General features: G+C 33.3%; 1 protein-coding gene and 1 pseudogene across 1 annotated transcript; both read right to left on the bottom strand.

Moving 5' to 3' along the window:
* Window positions 1-716: 716 nt before the first annotated feature.
* LOC130738610 (disease resistance protein Roq1-like) lies at window positions 717-4,768 on the bottom strand (annotated as a pseudogene).
* A 7,906-nt stretch (window positions 4,769-12,674) lies between these two features.
* On the bottom strand, window positions 12,675-18,049 carry LOC130738609 (probable metal-nicotianamine transporter YSL7). Its single transcript, XM_057590675.1, has 6 exons — window positions 17,421-18,049; window positions 15,340-15,494; window positions 14,893-14,990; window positions 14,665-14,799; window positions 14,134-14,323; window positions 12,675-14,035 (listed from the first exon to the last, which is right to left on the bottom strand). The coding sequence occupies exons 1-6, from the start codon at window positions 17,866-17,868 to the stop codon at window positions 12,935-12,937; spliced, it is 2,127 nt and encodes a 708-aa protein (XP_057446658.1). The 5' UTR covers window positions 17,869-18,049; the 3' UTR covers window positions 12,675-12,934.
* Window positions 18,050-21,357: the final 3,308 nt, after the last annotated feature.

Genomic DNA, 21,357 nt, shown 5'->3' with positions numbered 1-21,357 from the left:
GTAGTTGATGAGACTTTGCCAAGCAACATGATTCACAAACAACACTGATTTTATTCAATGACAAAGAAGGATTACATTGCTTGAGTACATGGCTTACAATCTTCTGTGAAGCATGTCCTAACCGAGAATGCCAGAGTCTAGAATCTATGTCAGCCTGAGCACATTTATTTGAAGAAAAAACAGAAACAGACAAAGCAGATGCAGGACTGGAAGAAGATAACAATGCAGAATTTGAAAGTGTGGAAGCAGAATGCAAGTTCACTTTGTGAAGAAGGTTGTCAAAAGCACATAGACCATTCCTAAGTGTTCCTTGGAGAAGAGTCTCCTCGGTTTCCTGAGATTTCACAAGACAAGAGTCAGAGTGAAATTCAAAGAAAACATTATTCTGCTTACAGAATTGTGAAACACTCGACAGGTTTTTGCACACACCAGGAACATGAAGCAAATTATTCAAAACAAGAGGAAAAGAAGTAGAAGAGGATCGAAAAGAAGTATTGCCAACATCCTTAATAGGTTTACCTGCACCATTACCAAATTGAACCATTTCATGACCAGTGTAAGGAACCTTGTGATGCAAATTGCTAAGATCAGAAGTCATGTGGTTTGTTGCCCCAGAATTGGGATACCATACTGGATCAAGCAAGGTTGAAGGTTCAAGCAAATTGCTAAGATCAAAAGGCAAACTTAATTAATTTTTTGCAATTAATTAAGGAATCCAACGAACCAATGTTCCAGTATATGTGGAGTATTTTAAGAACTTCCTGCAATTTGGATTCTAAATAATGTGCTGCTGCATAATTCAAGATGCCCGGTAAGAATTTTTCAGCTGTCAACCTTCCTCTTTGGTGCTCCTAGGAACGAAAAAGAAAGAATTATATTTTGCCATTAAGTGAAGTCAAGTTTTTGTAGAATGATTGATCTACTTACTTCAACATCTGATCTCATGTGAACATACTATAAACGAGTCAACTCAGTATTAACATCATCCTCTTCAAGTGGTGCCAAGTTCAAGTCTAAAGGATTCGTGAATCGGATATCCTTCGTGTTTTGCTCTTTCCATACATGGATTCCAATTCCACAATCTAAGCCACTGTCAGTCATAACCTCCACATGGTTCCACCCATTTTCTATAACTATATATTTATCCTTGTCTGTTAGGCGTAGCCTACTAAGACACGTATGACCCCAATCTACTCGGAAACGGTCACATGAATAGCCATTGATGAAGGAATCTACAAATAAATAATTATGACCAGGCACATTTGGCGAAGGCATACATAGTAAGATGCAAGGGAAGTTGTTACGAAACCAGAAAGAAACTGACTGAGATCGACCCTTGTTCTGGTACTCAAACCACTCTGGAATCGTTTCTCCTTCTAAGTTTTGCAAATGAAGACGAATGTCTACAGCCTCATGCAGTTCCTGATTTAGCGTAGAACATTAATAATGATGAAATCAATAAATACATTCTAAACATAACAAATCAAATCAAAAACTAACCTGCCTCATCAACATGCTTCTACAACTGGAACTCAAGGATGGACATTTTTTTACAGATAAGTAGGTTAATCTTGGCAAAATCCCTTCAAAAATCTCTCTTAGTTGCTCGCAATAAGCCAAGGTAAGCCTCCATAAAAAGCGACATTCTTTGATGCATTCAGGTACAGTTGTGAGTGAACAATGCTTTAGGCATAACTCTTTCAAGTTAGGAAACAACGAGGGAACTGATACTAAATATTCATCTGACAGGTCGCACTTTTCGAGAGTAAGATATTCTACTTTTGAAGGCAAAAGAATGGAACTCTCTCTTTCATTCAAGTTAGGAAACAACGTGGGAACTAATGCCATAGCTCCACCATCCATCACTTCTTCTTCACTCTCACTCTCGTCCTCCTCTTCTAATATCCACTGCTGCCTGATTTTGAGCCATACTAGTTGTGGCATCGTGACTAAGCTCCTTGATGGAAGCAAGTGATAAACTGTCATTGCATCAAGTCGAGTAAGATTTTCAACTGAATGTGGAAATTTGCTTATGTTAGTGCAACCCAAATCAAGTTCGTATATATTTTTCATCTGTTCCAATATTTCTGGAAAACTCTCAAGACTTGAACAACATCTAAGCTTGAGTTCTTTAAGAGAGGGCAGCTTAAGGGGAGGAAAACTCCTAAGCTGGGAGCAATAATCAGCATCCAAGATTTTAAGCTTGTCCAACAACCCAACGGAACAGTCAATAGTAATTAATTTTGAACAATGTGCAAATGAAAACTCTTCTAAATTTGGGAGACCAGATAGGTTAGGTATATGTGTTAATGATGCACACCGATTGAGATTTAAAACTTTCATAGTCACGAACTTCTGATAAAAAAGAAAAATAAGAATCAAATGAATATTAGTGATGTATCATACACAAGAAGATCAAGGATATGAAATCATTATCATACTTGCCTTTGATGATCTTAGCAACTCAAAGGACACCAAGCTACTCTCAAGTAATTTGCATATGGAGAGTTTCTTTGGATAAAAGTCACTTGGTAAACGTTGTGAAGGATATTTCCACCACTCTAATACTCTTAAACTATTTGGAAGATGCTCTGGACCTTTAGAAAAATGATTTTTTCTAATAATAAGTGTTTTGAGTTTTTTCATCTTCTTGAAAGCCTCTCCATCCCAATCCACGTCTTCAGATGACGGGAAATCTAGATGTATCATTTCAATTTTGCTAGTTCCCTTAAAAAAAGACAAACCAATCAAAATGAATACATATACGTTAGGACATTAACACAAGTTCTTAGAGACATGCAAATATTATAAAGCGGGAAAATGGTAATATAAACATTAGTAGCTTTGAATAATCAAAAAGGCTAAATCAAGATTAAAGATAAACAACCAAATCATCCATACTAGGCTTACCGTATTTTCTTCCAAAACTTCAAATATATCTTCAAGAGACCATAGCCTACTGCGGTTTCCAGGTTCTTTTGGTGATTCTTGTTGCACAATTTCTTTACCCATATCCTCAATTAAGTCATGTAGTGTCACTTTTTCAGTCAAACTAGTATTCTTTATGAGAGACTTTTGAACCAACACTCTAATGTGATTTGCTATGGAGAAACCATAATGAGCAGAAAGTATGTCCTTGAACTCTTCCAACTTATATCCTTTGAAGCAACAAGCAATGTCTAGGAAAACATTCTTCTCTTCTTCCTCCAAAGAATCAAAGCTCACTTCAAGTATCTTTTGGATGTCTCTAGGTGGAATCCTTCTATATTGTTCTAATGTCGATTCCCATTCTTCCCTTGTTTTACCAAACAAGTTAGAACTTATTACTTCCAAAGCTAATGGAAGGCCGGAAGTGTAACTCAATGCTTGGTTCAGTAAGTCCTCATAACTTGAATTAACTTCCTGGTTTTTAAAAGCTTTCCACTTGAACAATTCGGTAGCATGTTCCTTCTTCAACTCTTTCACTTTGAATGTTCTTTCAACCCCATGGCATGCTAGCAATTGTTGGTTTCGAGTCGTGATGATGACTCTACTACCAGGACCAAGCCAATTAGGTCTTCCAATAACATGATTTAATTGCTCCTCCTTGTCAACATCATCTAGAATCAGAAGAACCATTTTTTGTTGGAGCCGATGTTGTATTATTGAACTTCCATGCTTGACACTTGTTATCTCAATTTCCTTCCCTCCAAGGACAGCCAAAAGAAGGGTCTTTTGGATATGTAGTAACCCATGTTTGTTTGAATTTTCTCTAACATTCTCCAAAAAACATAAACCTTCAAAATGGTCAGCAATGGAATTGTAAACTGCTAGAGCAAGTGTTGTTTTACCAATTCCACCTATTCCATGGATCCCTACCATGTGAACTCTATCAATAGACCCAACATCCAAAAGCGAAACTACATGTCGCACTTGTGACTCTAGTCCAATCGGGTAATCAGCAATAGGTAAAGCAACACGATTAATCTTTCTTGAGACTTCATTAACAATCTTTCCGATAAACTCGTGTTCATATGCATCTCTGTCCAATATGAGAAGGGAAGTTTGTGTAAAGTCATAATAATGCATCATGTTCTTTTTTTACATTCATTCACTATAACTCAAATTGTAATAATTAGACAATATCTACTAACGCAAGGAAATAGTATAAGAAAAGTACCCATGCTTGAAATGCCAACCCGAGAAGTTAGCCACTCTTTGTAGAGCTATCCTCCATTTTTGCAACTTGTCCTTGTTGTCTTTGAACCTCTCCATATGCAGGACCATTGCTTCTCCGAACTTCCCAGTTTGCTTCCGCACATCAGAAGGATCCACATCATAAAATACTGGCCAAACCAGACGACCCTCTTTCTGAGAGCAGTCAAGAATCTTGGAAAGTTCATCTAAGCAAAACGAGGATGATGCATAGTCCTTAGAGAGGACAACAATGAAAATCCTGGACTTTTCAATGGCCTTCTCAAGTGATGGTGTGATTTCGTCCCCTTTGTGAAGCTCCTCATCATCAATGAAGGTGTGAATTCCCTTATCAGTTAGAGCTTTGTAGAGATTGCCGGTAAAACCAAACCATAGCGGGTATCAAAACCCCTGAAGCTGATGAACACATCAAATGTGAATGCATAGGTGATGGAAGAGGAGGAGGAGGATGATGGTAGCAAAGCCATGATAAAAGAAGGCTTGGAATGATAAGTGTGGAATATGAATGGTCTGTGACTGTGTGAGTGAGTCTCGAAAATCAAACAAAGTATGCTAGCAACATGTTGCAGAAATTCACAGGAAATTTGTTCTCTTCACACGCTTTGTATTATTAACCCGATAACGACGTCCATTATTTTACTTTAATATCGATTTCATCAAATAGTAATAAAGTATTGTAAGTCATGTGAACAATTGAACAAAGCAAGCAAATCGACATGAGATTTATAAGACAAAAAGGACAAAGAGATCTAATATATAGAAGCTAAATAAGAAGTGTAAAAAAATATCTAGGAGGGTGATGCTTGGAATTACAGAATTAAAAGTTTGAGTTGTAAAATTGTCTCACGCGACTTAGTCTTTTCTTGTTCTTCACTTAGGAATTCGGAATTGTAGAGAGACTAACAAATAAATAAAGAGAGGAGAAGAGAGGTATGACTTATGAGAGATAGATAAATAGTCTGATGGAGATACACTGCTAGTAGGGATGACAATGGGTAGGGTCTGGGTAGGGTACTATAGTACCTATCCCCATACCCGCGTTTTCAAAAAGTACCCGTACCCGTCCCTATACCCGTGTGGGTAGCAATCTGAATGCCCGTCCCCGTACTCTATGGGTACCTATATGCCCGTACCCGTGCCCGTACCCGTGCCTGTTACCCGCAATTTAGTTCATAAAAATTTAACTTTCTTCAATAGAAAATCAAAATATAACTGTTATTATAAAATAAAAATCATTAATTAAAATAAAAATGATCATCCGAGTAATTAAGAAGTAAAATCATTTGAATAAGTACAAATTTTATAAAAAATAATAAGTGAGAATTGAAGCTTTAAATTTTTAAATTTAGATTATTAATAAACTCCTAAAGTTGTCGGTTAATAATTTATTTTAAAAATAAGTGAGAATAATTATGAACCATATATATAATATAAAGACTTCACTTACGTATTTTTTAAGAGAAGTTAGGAAGTTATACTTTAAGTTTATTAAAATATACTACCAGTTATGTGTATGTATATGTATAATATGTGTGCGGGTATGGGTATAGTACCCATACCCGCACCCGTCCCCATTAATTTTTGCGGGTATTTACCCATACCCATTTTGCGGGTTTTTACCCTACCCATTGTGGGTATTTTTTGCGGGTACCCAATGGGTCTTGGACTCATTGCCATCCCTAACTGCTAGGTGTAGTCTCCCTTGTATTTATAATATTAGGAGAATAGTCTAGAACAAGTATACATATGAGCTTGGTCCATGACGGACATCCAAATATTTATAACAAAATGTACTATGTAAATACATACAATTTTTTAATTGTTGGGCTTGGAATTATGATTCCTTTATATATATTCTTAACTAAGGTATCTCCATAGCTGATAGTCGTGAGACTAATCATTCTATCCACAATCAGTGCACTAAGCGGTAGGAGACTGATTAAGAAGTGTTTTCCGTTCACACGAATTGAAAATCTCTCTACCGCTTGAATTCCCATATATCTACTGTCAAGTGAACACTAGATCAAACATCACATGACATAATATTTTAATCTTAACTATTCTTGATTAGATCAAACGGTTGCGATTTATTCTCATATTAAAGGATCATTCTCATAATATACATCACATAATATCAAGTCTGGCATGTAGTTGCACTTTTCAAATTTTTTTTAGAGTACATCTATAATCTATAATCTATAATCTATAATCTATAATCTATAATCTATCTATCTATCTATCTATCTATCTATAATCTATAATCTATCTATCTATAATAATATATATAAAAGAGAAGTTCATGCAGCTTAGAGGGTAATTTTGTAATTCACTTTATTATTACACATTGTTGTATTTTTTTCATGGTCATTACTGTAATTATGTTTCTTATTGAATTAGAAATCAATCAGGACCGGTCGTTGGTTTTGATCATAGCATCCTCTTTCAATCTTGGCCACAAGTTTTGAACACTCTTCAAATTATTATATCTACACATAGGTGATTTTTGGCATTCCATCTCATTAAATTTATCATACTGCTTTAATGTAATACGTGTTTATATTCCTAATAAATTTAACGTTTTAAATTTAAATATTAATTAATGTGTGAAATATAAAAGAGAAGTTCATGCAGCTTAGAGGGTAATTTTGTAATTCACTTTATTATTACACATTGTTGTATTTTTTTCATGGTCATTACTGTAATTATGTTTCTTATTGAATTAGAAATCAATCAGGACCGTTCGTTGGTTTTGATCATAGCATCCTCTTTCAATCTTGGCTACAAGTTCTGAACACTCTTCAAATTATTATATCTACACATAGGTGGTTTTTGGCATTCCATCTCATTAAATTTATCATACTGCTTTAATGTAATACATGTTTATATTCCTAATAAATTTAACGTTTTAAATTTAAATATTAATTAATGTGTGCATTTTAATAACATTGATTTTTCGTATTCCATTAGATTAATCAACAATGCTTTAACAAGTACTAATTTTAAAAAAATATTTTTAATTATTATGTGATTTTTGTTAGTAATACAAATATGTTATTTTATTAGCACATAGTTTTTTATTTATTCTAAATTTTTAGAATTTATGTATTTTTCCCTTCCAATTTCGCCATTTATCTAATTAAATATTATTTATATTTTTATACATTTTATAAAAAAAAAACATATTTTTAATTCATCTCTTATGAAATTGATTTTAAAATTTGATAACACAAATGATTTTATGACTTTAAAAAAATTCTTGACCTTTTAATATTCTAACTGTTTCAACTTTTCTAAATGAATTATTCATGACTTTTCATTGTCCAAAACTCCTATTCCCAATTTCAATTAATTCTAAAATGAATAATATTCAATGAATGGAATGAGGAAGATGATTTTTGAGGCTTTTCATATCCTTCCTGGTTTAGTCTCTAGGTATAAATACTCTTCATCTATTTGGTTTGTCTGCATCTTTTCTTTAACTTCATCTACATTTTTTAGCTCCAGAGTTGTCAGTGACGGAAAATCATAACACAATGCAGGGTTTGTTTTGCTGCTGTGAAATTGGTGAGCTACTAACTTATGTTTTAGGTTTCAAGTTTTGTAAATCCTGTACAGAACATCAATGTGGTTTTTAGATAGTGTTCATGTTCTGTTTTGTTCTTTATTTTTTCTAGATTTTTCTATAAGGATGTAAGATGTCAATATTTTATGAACAATGACTTAAATTTGGTTGAAACCTTGAAATCTTTAATGTTACGACCATAGAAAATAGGAGAAGTTCATGTTTATCGATTTCATTTTTGTGTGATTTATTTTTCTATCTTCGTGTCAATATGTTTCTAATATGCATTCTTCTTGGTTCAAAAACTAATCCAAGATGTTAAGTCAATATCTTCTTATCTGAGGTCAATTGTTGATGTCGATCTACTCTTGAAGGTATAATGTAACCAATGTGAAGTTTCTTATCCTAGGCTTGGTTTTAGAGATTAAAAAGTTGTACATCTCAAGGTAGCCAACTGATTAAAGTTTATGAACTCTCATCTTTTATATAGTTTTTTTATATCATTAATCTTAGTTTGATTCAATCTTTCCATTGTATATTTATCATCCTTAAGAAATTTGGTATATGGCATGAAGAAGCTTTTGTGAACATCCTCTAGAGGATGGAAGCACCTGCAAAATTGCTTTTCAGTGACCCAATTATTCATCCATATCATTTAACATCTAAATTATCATCGGATAATTTTTTAAAGATTGTTTTGTAGGTTGACAGCCATTTTATTTGACTTTCTTTGTCAATTGTGAAGGTATGTTTCGTTCGGTGTGATAGATATATTTTTATGTCATATTTTAGCTTTCTTTGTCAAATTAAGAAAAATTGTTCCTCAATTTTTATCTTCTTAATGAATAAAAATTTATGTTTTTGGAAAAAGTCCACTTAGAATGTAGATCTATCATGAAGGCATTTTTGTTTGAATGATTATATGACAAAATAATTTCTAATTTCAAGTTCAATTTTCATAATAAGTGATTTATTATTTACAATTTTTTTATTAATGAAATTTTCTATACCAAAAATTGAAGAATATTTGGCTTATTTTCTTTTTAGGGTTGAATTCTTATACTTACAAATAAAAATTGAATAAGATGATTGTGTTTAGTATTGAAAAATATTTCATTGAAATGCTTAGTCACTATCACTACTATCATTTTCAAAAAAAAAAAAGCAACTACTATCCAATAAAACATCCAAAAGTAAAATCTTAAGCATATGGGAGAAAAACAAATGTGAATATGAAGAAAACTCGTTAATATACTTTCGGAGTTATATAGGAGTTAGAAAATTCAAACTTTAAAGATTTAATTCAAATCTCACTTTAATGTGTCTAATGATAACACAAAAATAGAGAATTTACTCTACCGACTTTTGTACTTCTATGATTCCATTCACATATTCTTACTATTATATAGATGTTGTTTAATTTTCTTTATATCGTACTTCATTTTTTTATAAATTTAAAAATATTAAATTCAAGAATAAAATAGTTTAAAAATAAAAATTTAACTCATAAATAAAACTAAAATTAATATTTAAAAATTCAAGGCCTATTCACCTACTAAATAAAATAAGTTAACATTAGTTATAGAATTCCATGAGACATGGTAAATACAAATTTATTTGTTGAATATTTTATTTAGTATTAATATTAATCTTTAATAATTAAAGGTAGGAGTTTTAACATTAAATTTGATATGAATGCCAAAATAAACATAGGAATAACCTTTCACTTTCACCAAACTTTGTTTGTAAGATCATAGTTAATATTAGTTACACACCAAATAAATATCAGTTATAGCTTTACTGAGACACACGTAATTTTGTTTTTTGGAAGTCCAAATATATTCATATTTTAAAAAGTGTGAAGAGACTAGGCTCTAAAAGACAGAGGGGATAACAAAAACAAAAAAACTGTAACCATCCACAAGACTACACAATCGCTTAATCACCCTAAAAAAGAAAACAAAAAAAAACACCTTATATGAAAGAAAGAACCCAAGGAAGCAAAGCGGAAGACCTAGAACCAAAACCAAGAGCGACACATACACTCAGGTGTCACATACACTGAGACACACATAATTAGTTTTAATTTATATTATAATTAAGTAAATAAAAATTAATATTAATATTAATCTTAAAAGTTGAAGAGGTGATTTTAATATTAAATATGATATCGTTTCAAAAAATAACATTCTCACTATCACTTTCCATTGAAATTCTATTTGACAGTTTCAATCCTCTTATTAATGGCATGCTATATCCTTCTTCTATTTACTCAAAAATATAAAAAAAGTGTTTATCATGATTTAGGTTATAAAAAATATGAGTTAGGAAATTCCATAGGGTACACAAAGTTAGTTTTAGGTTATTGAATTATTAGTTAAACAATAATTAATTTTAATATTAATTCATAAAAGATAAAGATGGTGGTGGGTTTAATATTATATCAAATGCAGAAGATAACCTTCTCATTATCCCTTTTCCCTACAACTATATAAGTAATAAAGTAAATAGTTTTTAATTCTATTAAAACTTTAATTATTTACCTCGAATTTTCTGCAAATGAGTTTATTATTATTTAGCTCATTATTATTTAGTTAATATAATTTAGAGAATTCCATAGGACACAATTAATATGTTTTGATCTGGAGAATTATTAATTAGTTATTAATTAATATTAATATTAATACATAAAAGTTAAAGGTGGTGGTTTTAATACTAAATATGACATCACTCCAAAAAGTAAATTTTCCACTAGCCATCCCTACAACTATATAAATTAGTAACACCGCTCATTCAAAATGTGCACGTCATATAGCGTGAGATGACGTATTTGCATTGAATTAAGGCTCAAACTCAGCTACATATACACCGGAGATTAGATGTTGATGTTTTAGCTTAGAATGTCTAAATGTGCTATAATTTTCTCTTTAATTTTGTCATGATTTCCTCTTGATTCAATCCTACTTTTTATACTGGACAACTTCCTTGGTCTACAAATTGGTTTTTTATTTCATGTTTTTTTTTTCACGGTAATTTTTTTTTTCAAATTTATGATTTCTTCTATCTAGGTTTAATTTTATGATTTTAATTCTTAAAATTTATTTTGATAAAAGTAACAAAAATAACAAATATTTTGAGAAATTATAGGCTATAAAAAGCGAATATTATCTGAGGTTATTGCTAAATTTTACAGAAAGGCTCATTCATTTCCAGACATAAGAAAAGTATATGAAGTTACATATGACCCATTCAAGGACGTGTGCTATACAATGAGTTTACTAAACGATGATAAATATTACATTGATGAAGTAATAGAAGCTTTCAATTGCAGTACTGCAAACAATCTTAGAAGACTTTTTGCTACTTTACTCTTATCATATCAGCTTTTAAGGGCATAATTTGTTTGGAAAGAAACCTAAGAGTATTTAAGTGGTGATATTTTACATAAACAAAGACTTATTATGCAACGTAGTGGTGAGTACATTTTTAATCAAAGCTCATACAAAAATAAGTAAGTACAAAATCCATAAAAAAATAAAATTATATTGCTTCTACAAAATAAAAACAATACATTCATCACTCGAAAAGATACAAATTTATATTTGATGTCTAAAATTAATTTTATTCTTTTAATTCATAATAAATTTTATTTTAATAAACAAAAAACATAAATTTAGAAAGAAAAAAATATACACGATAAACAAAAATGAATAACCCCCGTGCATCGCACGGGTAAAAATACTAGTTTTTTATAAAAAAAAAGTCAATGGCTTCCATAAGATAAATTTCATGTTTGCATAATTATTTATTTTTCAAACTATGGATTTTGAAGTTTTTTCTTCCAAAATTTAAACTTAAAATTATAACTCTAAAAGTCTAAGTTTTGAAAGAAAAAAGAACTCGTTAAGAAGAAAAAAGTCTCACTTCAGAATCTCTCAGATTCAATGACAAATTGTGCCATCAGTATGACTCTCCAGTCAGATGATAGTTTATTGAGATGCCACCAATGTACATGCAATACAATGAAAAATATGACATGATCAGAGAAAGCATGGTGAGAAAAAAGATGTTTCAGAATCCCGAAATTAGGGGTGAACATGGCCGGGTAGATCCAATGAACCCATCCAACCCAATCCGATCAAATAGAAAAAATGCGGGTTGGATCGGATAATCGGGTTAATCGGATGGATTTTACTACAACCCAACCAAGTTCGGATCGGATTTCGGATTCAGTTCAAATCCATCCAACCCAACCCAGAATCCATACATATAATAATAATTTTTTTTTATAATTTTACTCATCCTTGGAGTGCTAGTGTTGGAGTGATGACTTTTTGACACTTTGAGACTTAAGTATTTGTAGTTATTTGTCATATTTGAACTTAGAGTAGTTATTTGTTACATGTCTATATATATTATTTGGCATGTTGGAGACAGTGTATTTGGCATGTTGGAGACAGTGTCATGACATGACATTTAGTGTTGTTTTTCACTTTTTAGGTACTATTTATGTTAGATTGTTTCATGTCATTTGGTAATGAAGTTTTATGTTTTCATGATATTTGGTTATATGTCATTAATGTGATATTATTTCATGCTATTTGGTATAATCTTTTGTGTCATTTTCATGCTATTTAATATTATAACATATTTAATATTTTTTATAACTTTTTCTGAATTTATAATAATATTTGCAAGATTTTTTAATATTTCAGATATATTATTATTTTAATATAGTGACCCAATCAATCCATCCAATCCAATCCGAACTTCGTCGGGTTGGTTCGGATCGGGTCCGAAGAAGAAATTCGTGAAATCCAACCCAACCAAATCCAGACAATTTTGATCGGTTCGGATTTTATTTTGACCAAAATCTATCCAACCCAAGCCATGTGCACCCCTACCCGAAATGACACAATGAAATCCAATCATGCAGATATATACTTTCTTTGTCATACATCTAATATATTACATACATTAATACTTCTCTTCATTGGGTTTTGTTCAACTATGTGGCTAAAGAAGTTGAAAAGAGCAAACTTAAGTGAAGTTTGACACATTTACAAGGCAGTAACAGCTCTCAAATATTAAAAAGACAAGGAACGCTAGCAACACGCTCGTGTAAACACTCTCTCCAACATATTTTGTGTGATTGACAAACCCAATCCAAACTTGACCTTAATTCCCTAAGAATGTATCAACCCTTTGATTTGTGGCCCTTGAGAAGAACCTCATGCAAATTGGTGGCTTAACTCCAACAAGAGCAAGTACTGAAGCAGGAAGTGTCCATATTCCATCCCCACATATCAAACCAGAAGCTACAGCTGGTCCAAATGCATCTGCCTTAGCCTTGTCAACCTTTTCCCAGACATATAATATCAAACTTCCAACACACATGTCAATGGCAAAGTAAGGCCCTATGTAGAAAGGAATTGCCATAGCCATTGGAAGTGGTATGAACCTCCCTCTCTTGCCCATTAAATCTTTAATCAAGTTTATCACAATGGCGGCACCAAAGAATATATAACATAGCATGAGGCAATTTTTCGGTAGCGAACTGAAGCCTTGTACCCCAAGTATGGCCATGTTGCGGTACACAATCGCATATGGGGCAGGGTACTCACTTTTATGTGTCCCAAGGTCAGGAAAGGCCTTGTAGAAAATCCAAAAGACACAAGGAGAAATCACACATCCCATAGCTGTTCCAAGTATTTGGCTCACAAACATGGAGCGCGGTGAAGACAGCGTAAGGTAGCCGGTCTTGAAGTCCTGCATCAGGTCAGAGGCGGTGGAAACGATGTTCATCATCACGCCACAGGCTGCAAGGCTAGCAAGAACTCCACCGTGTGATGCACCGGCCCACGCTCCGATTGTGAAGATGGCGAGCTTTCCATAGGTGGATGCTAGGGACCAGTCTGTTAGCCCGCAACCATAAGCATTGCAGAATGCTAAGGTGGGAGCAACTAGGTAGATAACTAGTATGTAATACCATTTTAGCTGGGGAAAAAGGTGTGGCAGAGTGGCGGTTGAGATAGCAGCAATAGCAACATAGCCTCCAACTGCAAACCATGGGGGAATCTGATCTTTAAGAAAGAATTGCTGGCGGCGCTGGTCATCGTAAGTTAGCTGACTCGAGGGAGAATCGTGATCAGCGACCGGAAGAACATTCTCCCTATGTTTCTCCTTGATTTGATAATACAAACCCATTAAGGTATGAGTTAGCACCTTTACGAAGTTGTATAAACCGTCACCCAGGATCATGGCTATGGCTATAAATACCTGAACTTAAGATGTAAGGTGAATCCAATTAATTGATATACCTTAGAAACTATGCAAAATAATGTGACTCTATAGGTGCTTTGCATCAGGAAACTTACCCTATATCCTTGGATTCCATGAAGGCTACCGTCACCGAGGCCCTTATCATACCAGTGACCCTCTTGATTTTCTATGAGAGGCCACATTACTCCCCAAGAAAGAATTCCTCCAAGGAGCACTGATATATTTATGATATATGGGCAAATCATTCCCACTCCAACATAGAGTGCAGCAAAATCAAAATAAAACCTGCAAATAAGTCAAGATTAGATTAACACTTACAAATTAGAACTGGACTAATCTCAAGTATCTTGCAATCAGATTAATGCACGTTTTTATATTAGGATAAAATCCGCATATGCTGTGTCAAAGTCAGTCCTAAGCCCAGATAAAGGTGGAATGGTGTGTTAGGCTTGCGGCAGCCAATGTTAAACTGGATGTATTTTCAACATGGATCATGTGATTCATATAGCCGACTTCACTTAGTGGGATAAATTTTGTTAATGTTTTTTATTATGTTATATCTTAGGACACATAAATTTGATTTAAAATGAAGGATGTGATGTGATAAGAGAAGACAGGTAACATACCTGTTTTCAAATGCTTTGAGCCCCAGTGAGGGAAAGGCTTGAAATCCACAAGAATCAGAAGCAGTGTAGAACCATTGAAAGAAACCCCAGAAGAAGCTCAATCCAAAGAATTTTCCCAACACTCTCACCTGCTTCCTGGAAGAGTAGAAAAGAAACAGTAAATTAGCATGATGGATGTCTAACTCCTCATGCACTCACTTTGCATGGAGTCTGCTATATAGGGCTCACTTTGCTAGTTTGGCTCCTTGAGGAGTGTGGAAGCTGTTGATGAGATGTGCAGTTGCAGTACCACTTGGATATGTCAATTTGAATTTTATGACCATAATCTACATCCAATAGCAGAAGCAAAAAATTAATCAAAGACTGTTGCATGGCAAGGGATACTGATAAATAATTTCTAGAGGTAAAGCAGTAAAGATAAATCATTTTATTACTTAAAAATAAGTTTCTGCAATGATTTTCCAAGACTGAAAAATGCGAAAAAAATGATTCTATGATTCGATTGAATCTGAAGCCAAAATCAATTATGGAGAGAAGCTTTTGTGAGTAGCTTCTAAGTGCCAAAACTGAGTCTGTAAAAAGAAAAGTTGATTTAAGCATCATCAAGTTTTCTAAATTAATAATATATTCATTTATGGATACTGCAGTATCAATATTTCAAGAATGTGTCATTACCTTTCTTAGAGGTACAACTGAGAAGAGGCCAAGAAAGCTAACAACAAAGAGAAAAGCAATGATCCACCCTAATTTTGGGTCCTTAAAATCACTGGTGTCTGAGGATTGCTTGGCTACATGCTCACTCATTGCAAAGAGGTAACTCCCAAATCCTCCTGTCATGACAAGAAAATTTTCATTTAAGTGAGTCAATCATCATGACATCAATAAAAAACTGTTTCTTGATCATAACCAGCTTAGGTTTCCTTTCACATCTATAACATCAAAATCTCATTCTAGAGTTTCCTTTCTAAAATTCCAATTTTCTTAAATTACTATGACATAAATTTCAGCAAGATTAAACAGTTTCATTTCAAGGTGAGATACAATACATTCAAATGATACAAAACAGATTATCTTGTAAAAAAGTAATTATGAGATAAGAAAAAGTAAATTGAAACTTTAGCTCAGCACCAAAAAAACAAAAAAAAAAACAATAAAAACTTTACCTGATGAAGTTGATAAAAGACATCAACTTCTTATTCAATGTCATGCGAAAAGTAAAAGAGAAAGCGATATTAAATTAATTTCCAACTGTTGCTGAAGTTCAAATAATAATACATTGACTTATAAACAGTCATTTTCACTATTAATACTGAAAAATTAGTTTGATTTGGCTTCTATGCTTCCTGCCTTGGGACATTTTTTCTAATAATTAATACAGCCCAAAATTTTCCAAATTTGCTGGTATGAGTTGAAGTTTGAAAACAAAAGCTGCTGCATCTTTCAAGACAGGATGAAATGGGTGACTTTTCAGCTCTTCTCCTGTTGCTATTTATAGGTTCATTATCATGTAGGCAGTGATTGATAGTGAAAAGTAGCAACTAGCAAGTAACCTTTGATAGCTAAAGATAGTGATATCATCCAGCCAGCAAGTTTCCTCCAAACTTTTCAAACAGTGGGAGTTGACTTTAAAATTTGGAAACTAGAATAAGATAAAGAGAATCCAATCCTAGTAAACCAGGCTTGTTAATAGCGCGCTATAGCGACGCAATAGCCTATAGTGTAGCGCCCTAGGGGTTCACCGCTACTCCACTATTCACAGCTATTTGGCACTATAGCGCCGCAATAGCGCTTGAAATAGCGTTTTTTGGGTTTGCCGCTACACTACGCTATCCGCCATTAACAACCCTGAGTAAAACTATTTCCCATATCACTAAGATGAACCACTCCAGTAGTTATATAAGCGTGTGTTAAAATTTCCGTTGAACTCAATGTGGCAAAATCTTGTTTCTATGATTTGGATTTCTGATACATTCATGAGATCAAACTGCAATTTTACTTAAATCTGTTGTGAGACATGAATTGCAATTAAAAGTGCTTTTAATAGCAACTTAGCAAGTTTAGATCTGGTTATTTTCTCTCATAATCAATTCTGACACCTAAAAGCTACTCACCGTAGCTTCTCCGTACAATTGATTTTGCTTGTAGAATCAATTCTACAAGGATTTCCAAATATGCTATTAGTCTTGCTAATAAAAATTCAAACACACTCATCATTCCAATGTTAACATCTTTGTGCTGGTATTAGTGTATTACTAAGAATTTCTCTGTTGAAATTTATCCTATAAATGATTGAACAGGAGAAAATGATTTGTTTTTCTTTGGGATGAGTCATATTCAGAGTCAAATTCAACACTAGAAACCATGCTTTTGCTCAAACCCATATCATATCCCTTGCAATTTAGCATCCTAGAGAATCTCAAACAGTGCCAAAAATCAAATTGTTCAAAACTTCATGTCAATTTCAAATATAAGAAGCATGCTAGCAGATAACTAGCATGTTTAAAAATCCTTCTACAATCGAGTCTAAACTCAAAATTAATTATGTGGAGAACCTTCTGAGTAGCTTCTAGGTGCCAGAATTGATTCTGATGAAAAATAAGTTGATCGAAACATGCTATAATCAGTCACAGATCAAATTTAAACCCATGAACCAAAAAAAAGGGTAACAGTAACCACTGAAAAAAACATAGCAATAGGGACATTTAAGATTGAGAAAGACAGAGAGTAATGAAACAGAGAAGGTAAGATAAGGTTACCACTAAAGGCTATGCCAGAGGAGGCAACAACACAGGTCTGGATGACAGTGTTCTCCTGCCTAGTAAAAGGCTGCTTCAACCACCCAGACCTCTCCAAGAACTTGGTCCAAGTCTTCACAAAGAAAAATCCCAGAAGTCCAGCAGAGACATTGAGTGAAGGAATGATTCCAGTGGTGAGGTTGAGCTTCATGACAATGAAACTGAACAGTATGCTGAGTGCAAAGCTGACCACAAAAGCTCTCACTGTCAGCTGGTTCCTCCATGAAGGAACAAGCAGGTGCTGGAACACCCTCTCCACAGAAGGTTCTTCTTCTTTCTTCTTCCCTTTCAGCTTCTCTTCATGTTCATCACCACTTGCATGGTCATGGTCATTGTGGTCATGGTGGTGATGATCATAATCATCAGTGTTTTCCACCATTACCCTGTCTTGATTCCCGTTTTGGGCCATATGTTGGAAAGTGCAGAGGATGAGATCCCAATTATGTGGATGTGGGTTCGGAATCTACTAGGATTGTTGTATATGTAGTAATAACTCCAATTCCAATTGGGTTAATGTTGGTGTTTACATTTATTCCTAAGGATCAAAATGGAACATATTAAATAAATAAACACTGTCCACTAACGGTGGCAATTGTCATTGATAATATACACATGTATATATTATAGATAAAATATGGAGAGAGGAAGAGAGCACATGTGAATGTGATAACCCCCCTTTGCTAGAAGTCATCGACTTGTGTGACATAGTGGAATTGACCAGCTAGCACACAATTGTATGGGGACATTAGATTAGATTTGGATGTCATTATTAAGGACGATTTTCTTTTTGGGTAAAGTGAGAAAGTTATAATGTGAACTAAGACGGACACAATTAATAAAATTGATATTATTTTTAATTTCCCCTTTTCGAATATTATTTTGTGAGCTCACACTTACGGGATTTATGCTTATAAAAGAAAAACTTACGTGATCTATACTGTCTAATACCTACCATTGGACCAACACTAATAGTTGGCACTCGGTAGAAATATTGGTTGTATTACTTTTTTAATGACTTTTTACAAATTTTGAATTTTATTGATTGCATAAAAAATGATTAATAATTCAATGATAAGTATTTTTTATGATTTTTTTTAAATAGTCAACACATTTTTCTCAAGAATTGGTGATTTTTTAAACCATGTATTTTTTATAAAAAATAAATTAATCATAAACAATGTTTTAAATAGAATATATTATTAGCATCCCTCTTGAAAAATATTGGAAGAAAATAAATGTCTGCATGTTTTTACTTGACACTAAAAAACATATTCTGAAAATTTCAATATCTCTAAAAATAATATTTTTTATTTTTTATTTTAAAATCTTTAATGAGTAATCTTGAGAATGGTGATGGAAAATATTTAATTCACAACAATTCCACCTCCATCCTTTATTTAGAGAGAGTTATGAATAGATTAAAAAGACGGACAGATATGACAAGTCATGTGATCAGAAAAGAAAATAAATATGAAGAAAATGTGAATGAAAAATAAAATATAAGAGAAATATAATTATGTAAAGACACCAACGCTGATTGAGTAGAGATACAAATTTTTGCATTGATAATTTTTTTCATTAAAAGACAATATTGGAATCTAGATCAAGTCTTAATTTGCCCAAACCTAGTGGTCTAATCATTATGGAAGAGTTTACCTATAGTATTTTAATCATGGACATAAAAATCATCATTTTATAAACAAGAAAGATCAAATTCCACTTTTGTCTCCAAAGCACAAATGGCGTGAGAGCAAACTTGATCTGCTTGCATTCTTTGGCACGCTGAAAAGGAAATGAAATTTGTCCCTTTCTGAATGACTAGTTGACGAAGGATAATTCTGGGGGATGACAAGATATGAGGCTACAAAAAATGAAAAAAAAAAAAAAGTGAATGGATTCTTCTCCTTGTTTTCATGTGCATGGTTTTATTCCATATATTGTGTGCAATATATACAAAGTTATGAAGTTTAATGGAGTTAGTTCCCAAGCTCAGAACTTTGCGAGCTTCATGTGAAAGACAGCTGGTTAATTATTGAATATTGATCTCATGATGGTGACATGCTGATCTTTGCATTTCATTGTCAAATTCTTTTCTTGTTCTTAATATATGTTATAATAATAATAATAATGATATATATACTAGCTAGCTGTATTATTTTCAATTATTAGTTGGACTACATAACCAGAGTTTGAAACCTTTGCCCTGAAGCTCTTTTCTTGTATTTGTTATTTCCATTTGTTCACACTTCACAGTCAAGGTGTCCCTTCAGTTTTTCTTTTTATAAAAAATAATATTTTATATTTTAATTAACAACTTACTCTTTAAATTAACTTATTTTGTCCTTCTATATCCCTTTGCAGCCCCTTCACTGACCAAAAAAACAATTAACTTCGGAGTTTTTTACGAATATGCTAAATTTCTTTCTCTCTAGTCTCTATCATCTCAAATTGTAAATTAATTATTTTTTTTTTTATATTCAGATTTAAAGCGCCCAACTAACCTTACTCATGGAGGGTAATACATGCAATTGAATCTAAAGGGGACATAATCAAAGGATGGTAGGCTGTCGTAGATCTTTATAGGCATTGGCAAGGTTAGACCGTTCTTTGCCAAAGTATCCGTCACTGAATTAGCTTCACGGAAACATGCTTCCATAAGGGTGAGAGCACCGATTCACGAGGTTCTCTATGTCTATAGGATACCCCTTCAGCCCTTCTCCAACAGATTGATGGCTATCAATGAGTCAGATTCAACAAGGATGCAATAGATTGATTCAAGCACACACGTGATTTCAATTTATTTTAGGTTAAATATGTGTTGGCCCAAAATATTTGGCCCAAAATCACATGGGCTTGTTGAAGAATGGAGCCAGGGAAATCAGGATAAACACTAAGTTATGTTGCTGGCAAAACTCGACAAGAGATACGTTAGAAGCGGTTGCTATAAAAAAGGGTCAATTGGGCACGTGCTCGTAACCCACGGAAACGGTTTGAGGAGCGTTTGGTCACTTGCAGAAGCCTCCACGTGGCGGACAAGCGGTTGAAGCACACCCCCTTTCCCACTACGCATGGAACCTCCGGAGCAAGCATCAGATCGTGGGGAAACCATACCCACTAACTCACCCATCGAGAGGAAGAAACCGCCAAGAACGTGTGAGACCATGGAGCACTATAAATAGAAGAGCACTCATTCAGAAAAGGGGTTCCCAACTCAACTCTCAAACTCACTAAAAAACTCAAATGTTCGCATCAAAGAGACTCAACGAGCCTAACGTGATCATGGAGGAGTATGTTGCAGAACCAGTCATTTACAATTCTTGCACTTAAGCGCTTTCGAATTTGTTGTTATTCTCTTTGGATTTCCTATCGATTTTCTTTGTTTGTTTAATGTAATTGCAACTTTCCGAATTAATGTTTTGGCAAGACGTTTTACCAAAAGAACCCTTAATTCGCAAAATTCTTAAACTTTTTCCAATCGAGTTTGGAAGATGTTTGTTTACTAAATATCACTGTAAACAATATGTTTTCAATCCCTATAAAATAGTAAATTCATTTATCCCTACAAAAATTCTTAAAATATATCACAAATTTTGGAAATATACGTGTTTGAGTCACTGAGTGAAACTAAAATAAAAATTTAAGACCTGAAAGTACAATTTTGAAGACTTAAAAACTACTAAAGAAGTGTTGTGTTGGGGATAAATTAAGCGACTATATATATTTTTCTAGTCCTCCAATTTGAGAATAATAACACAGAAGACTATATTTAACATCGGCATACTGCCATCATGCTGGTCTTTAAAGTGAAGTTGAAGTGTTGAACATTATCGAGAAAGTGACCATTTTTTTAATACCCTTTCGATGAACTTATTAACAAAGTGCGTTGACAATCAATCAG

This window comes from Lotus japonicus, chromosome 2 (genome assembly GCF_012489685.1).
Source record: "Lotus japonicus ecotype B-129 chromosome 2, LjGifu_v1.2".
Classification (NCBI taxonomy): domain Eukaryota; kingdom Viridiplantae; phylum Streptophyta; class Magnoliopsida; order Fabales; family Fabaceae; genus Lotus; species Lotus japonicus.
This window is presented reverse-complemented; position numbering and strand designations above follow the sequence as displayed.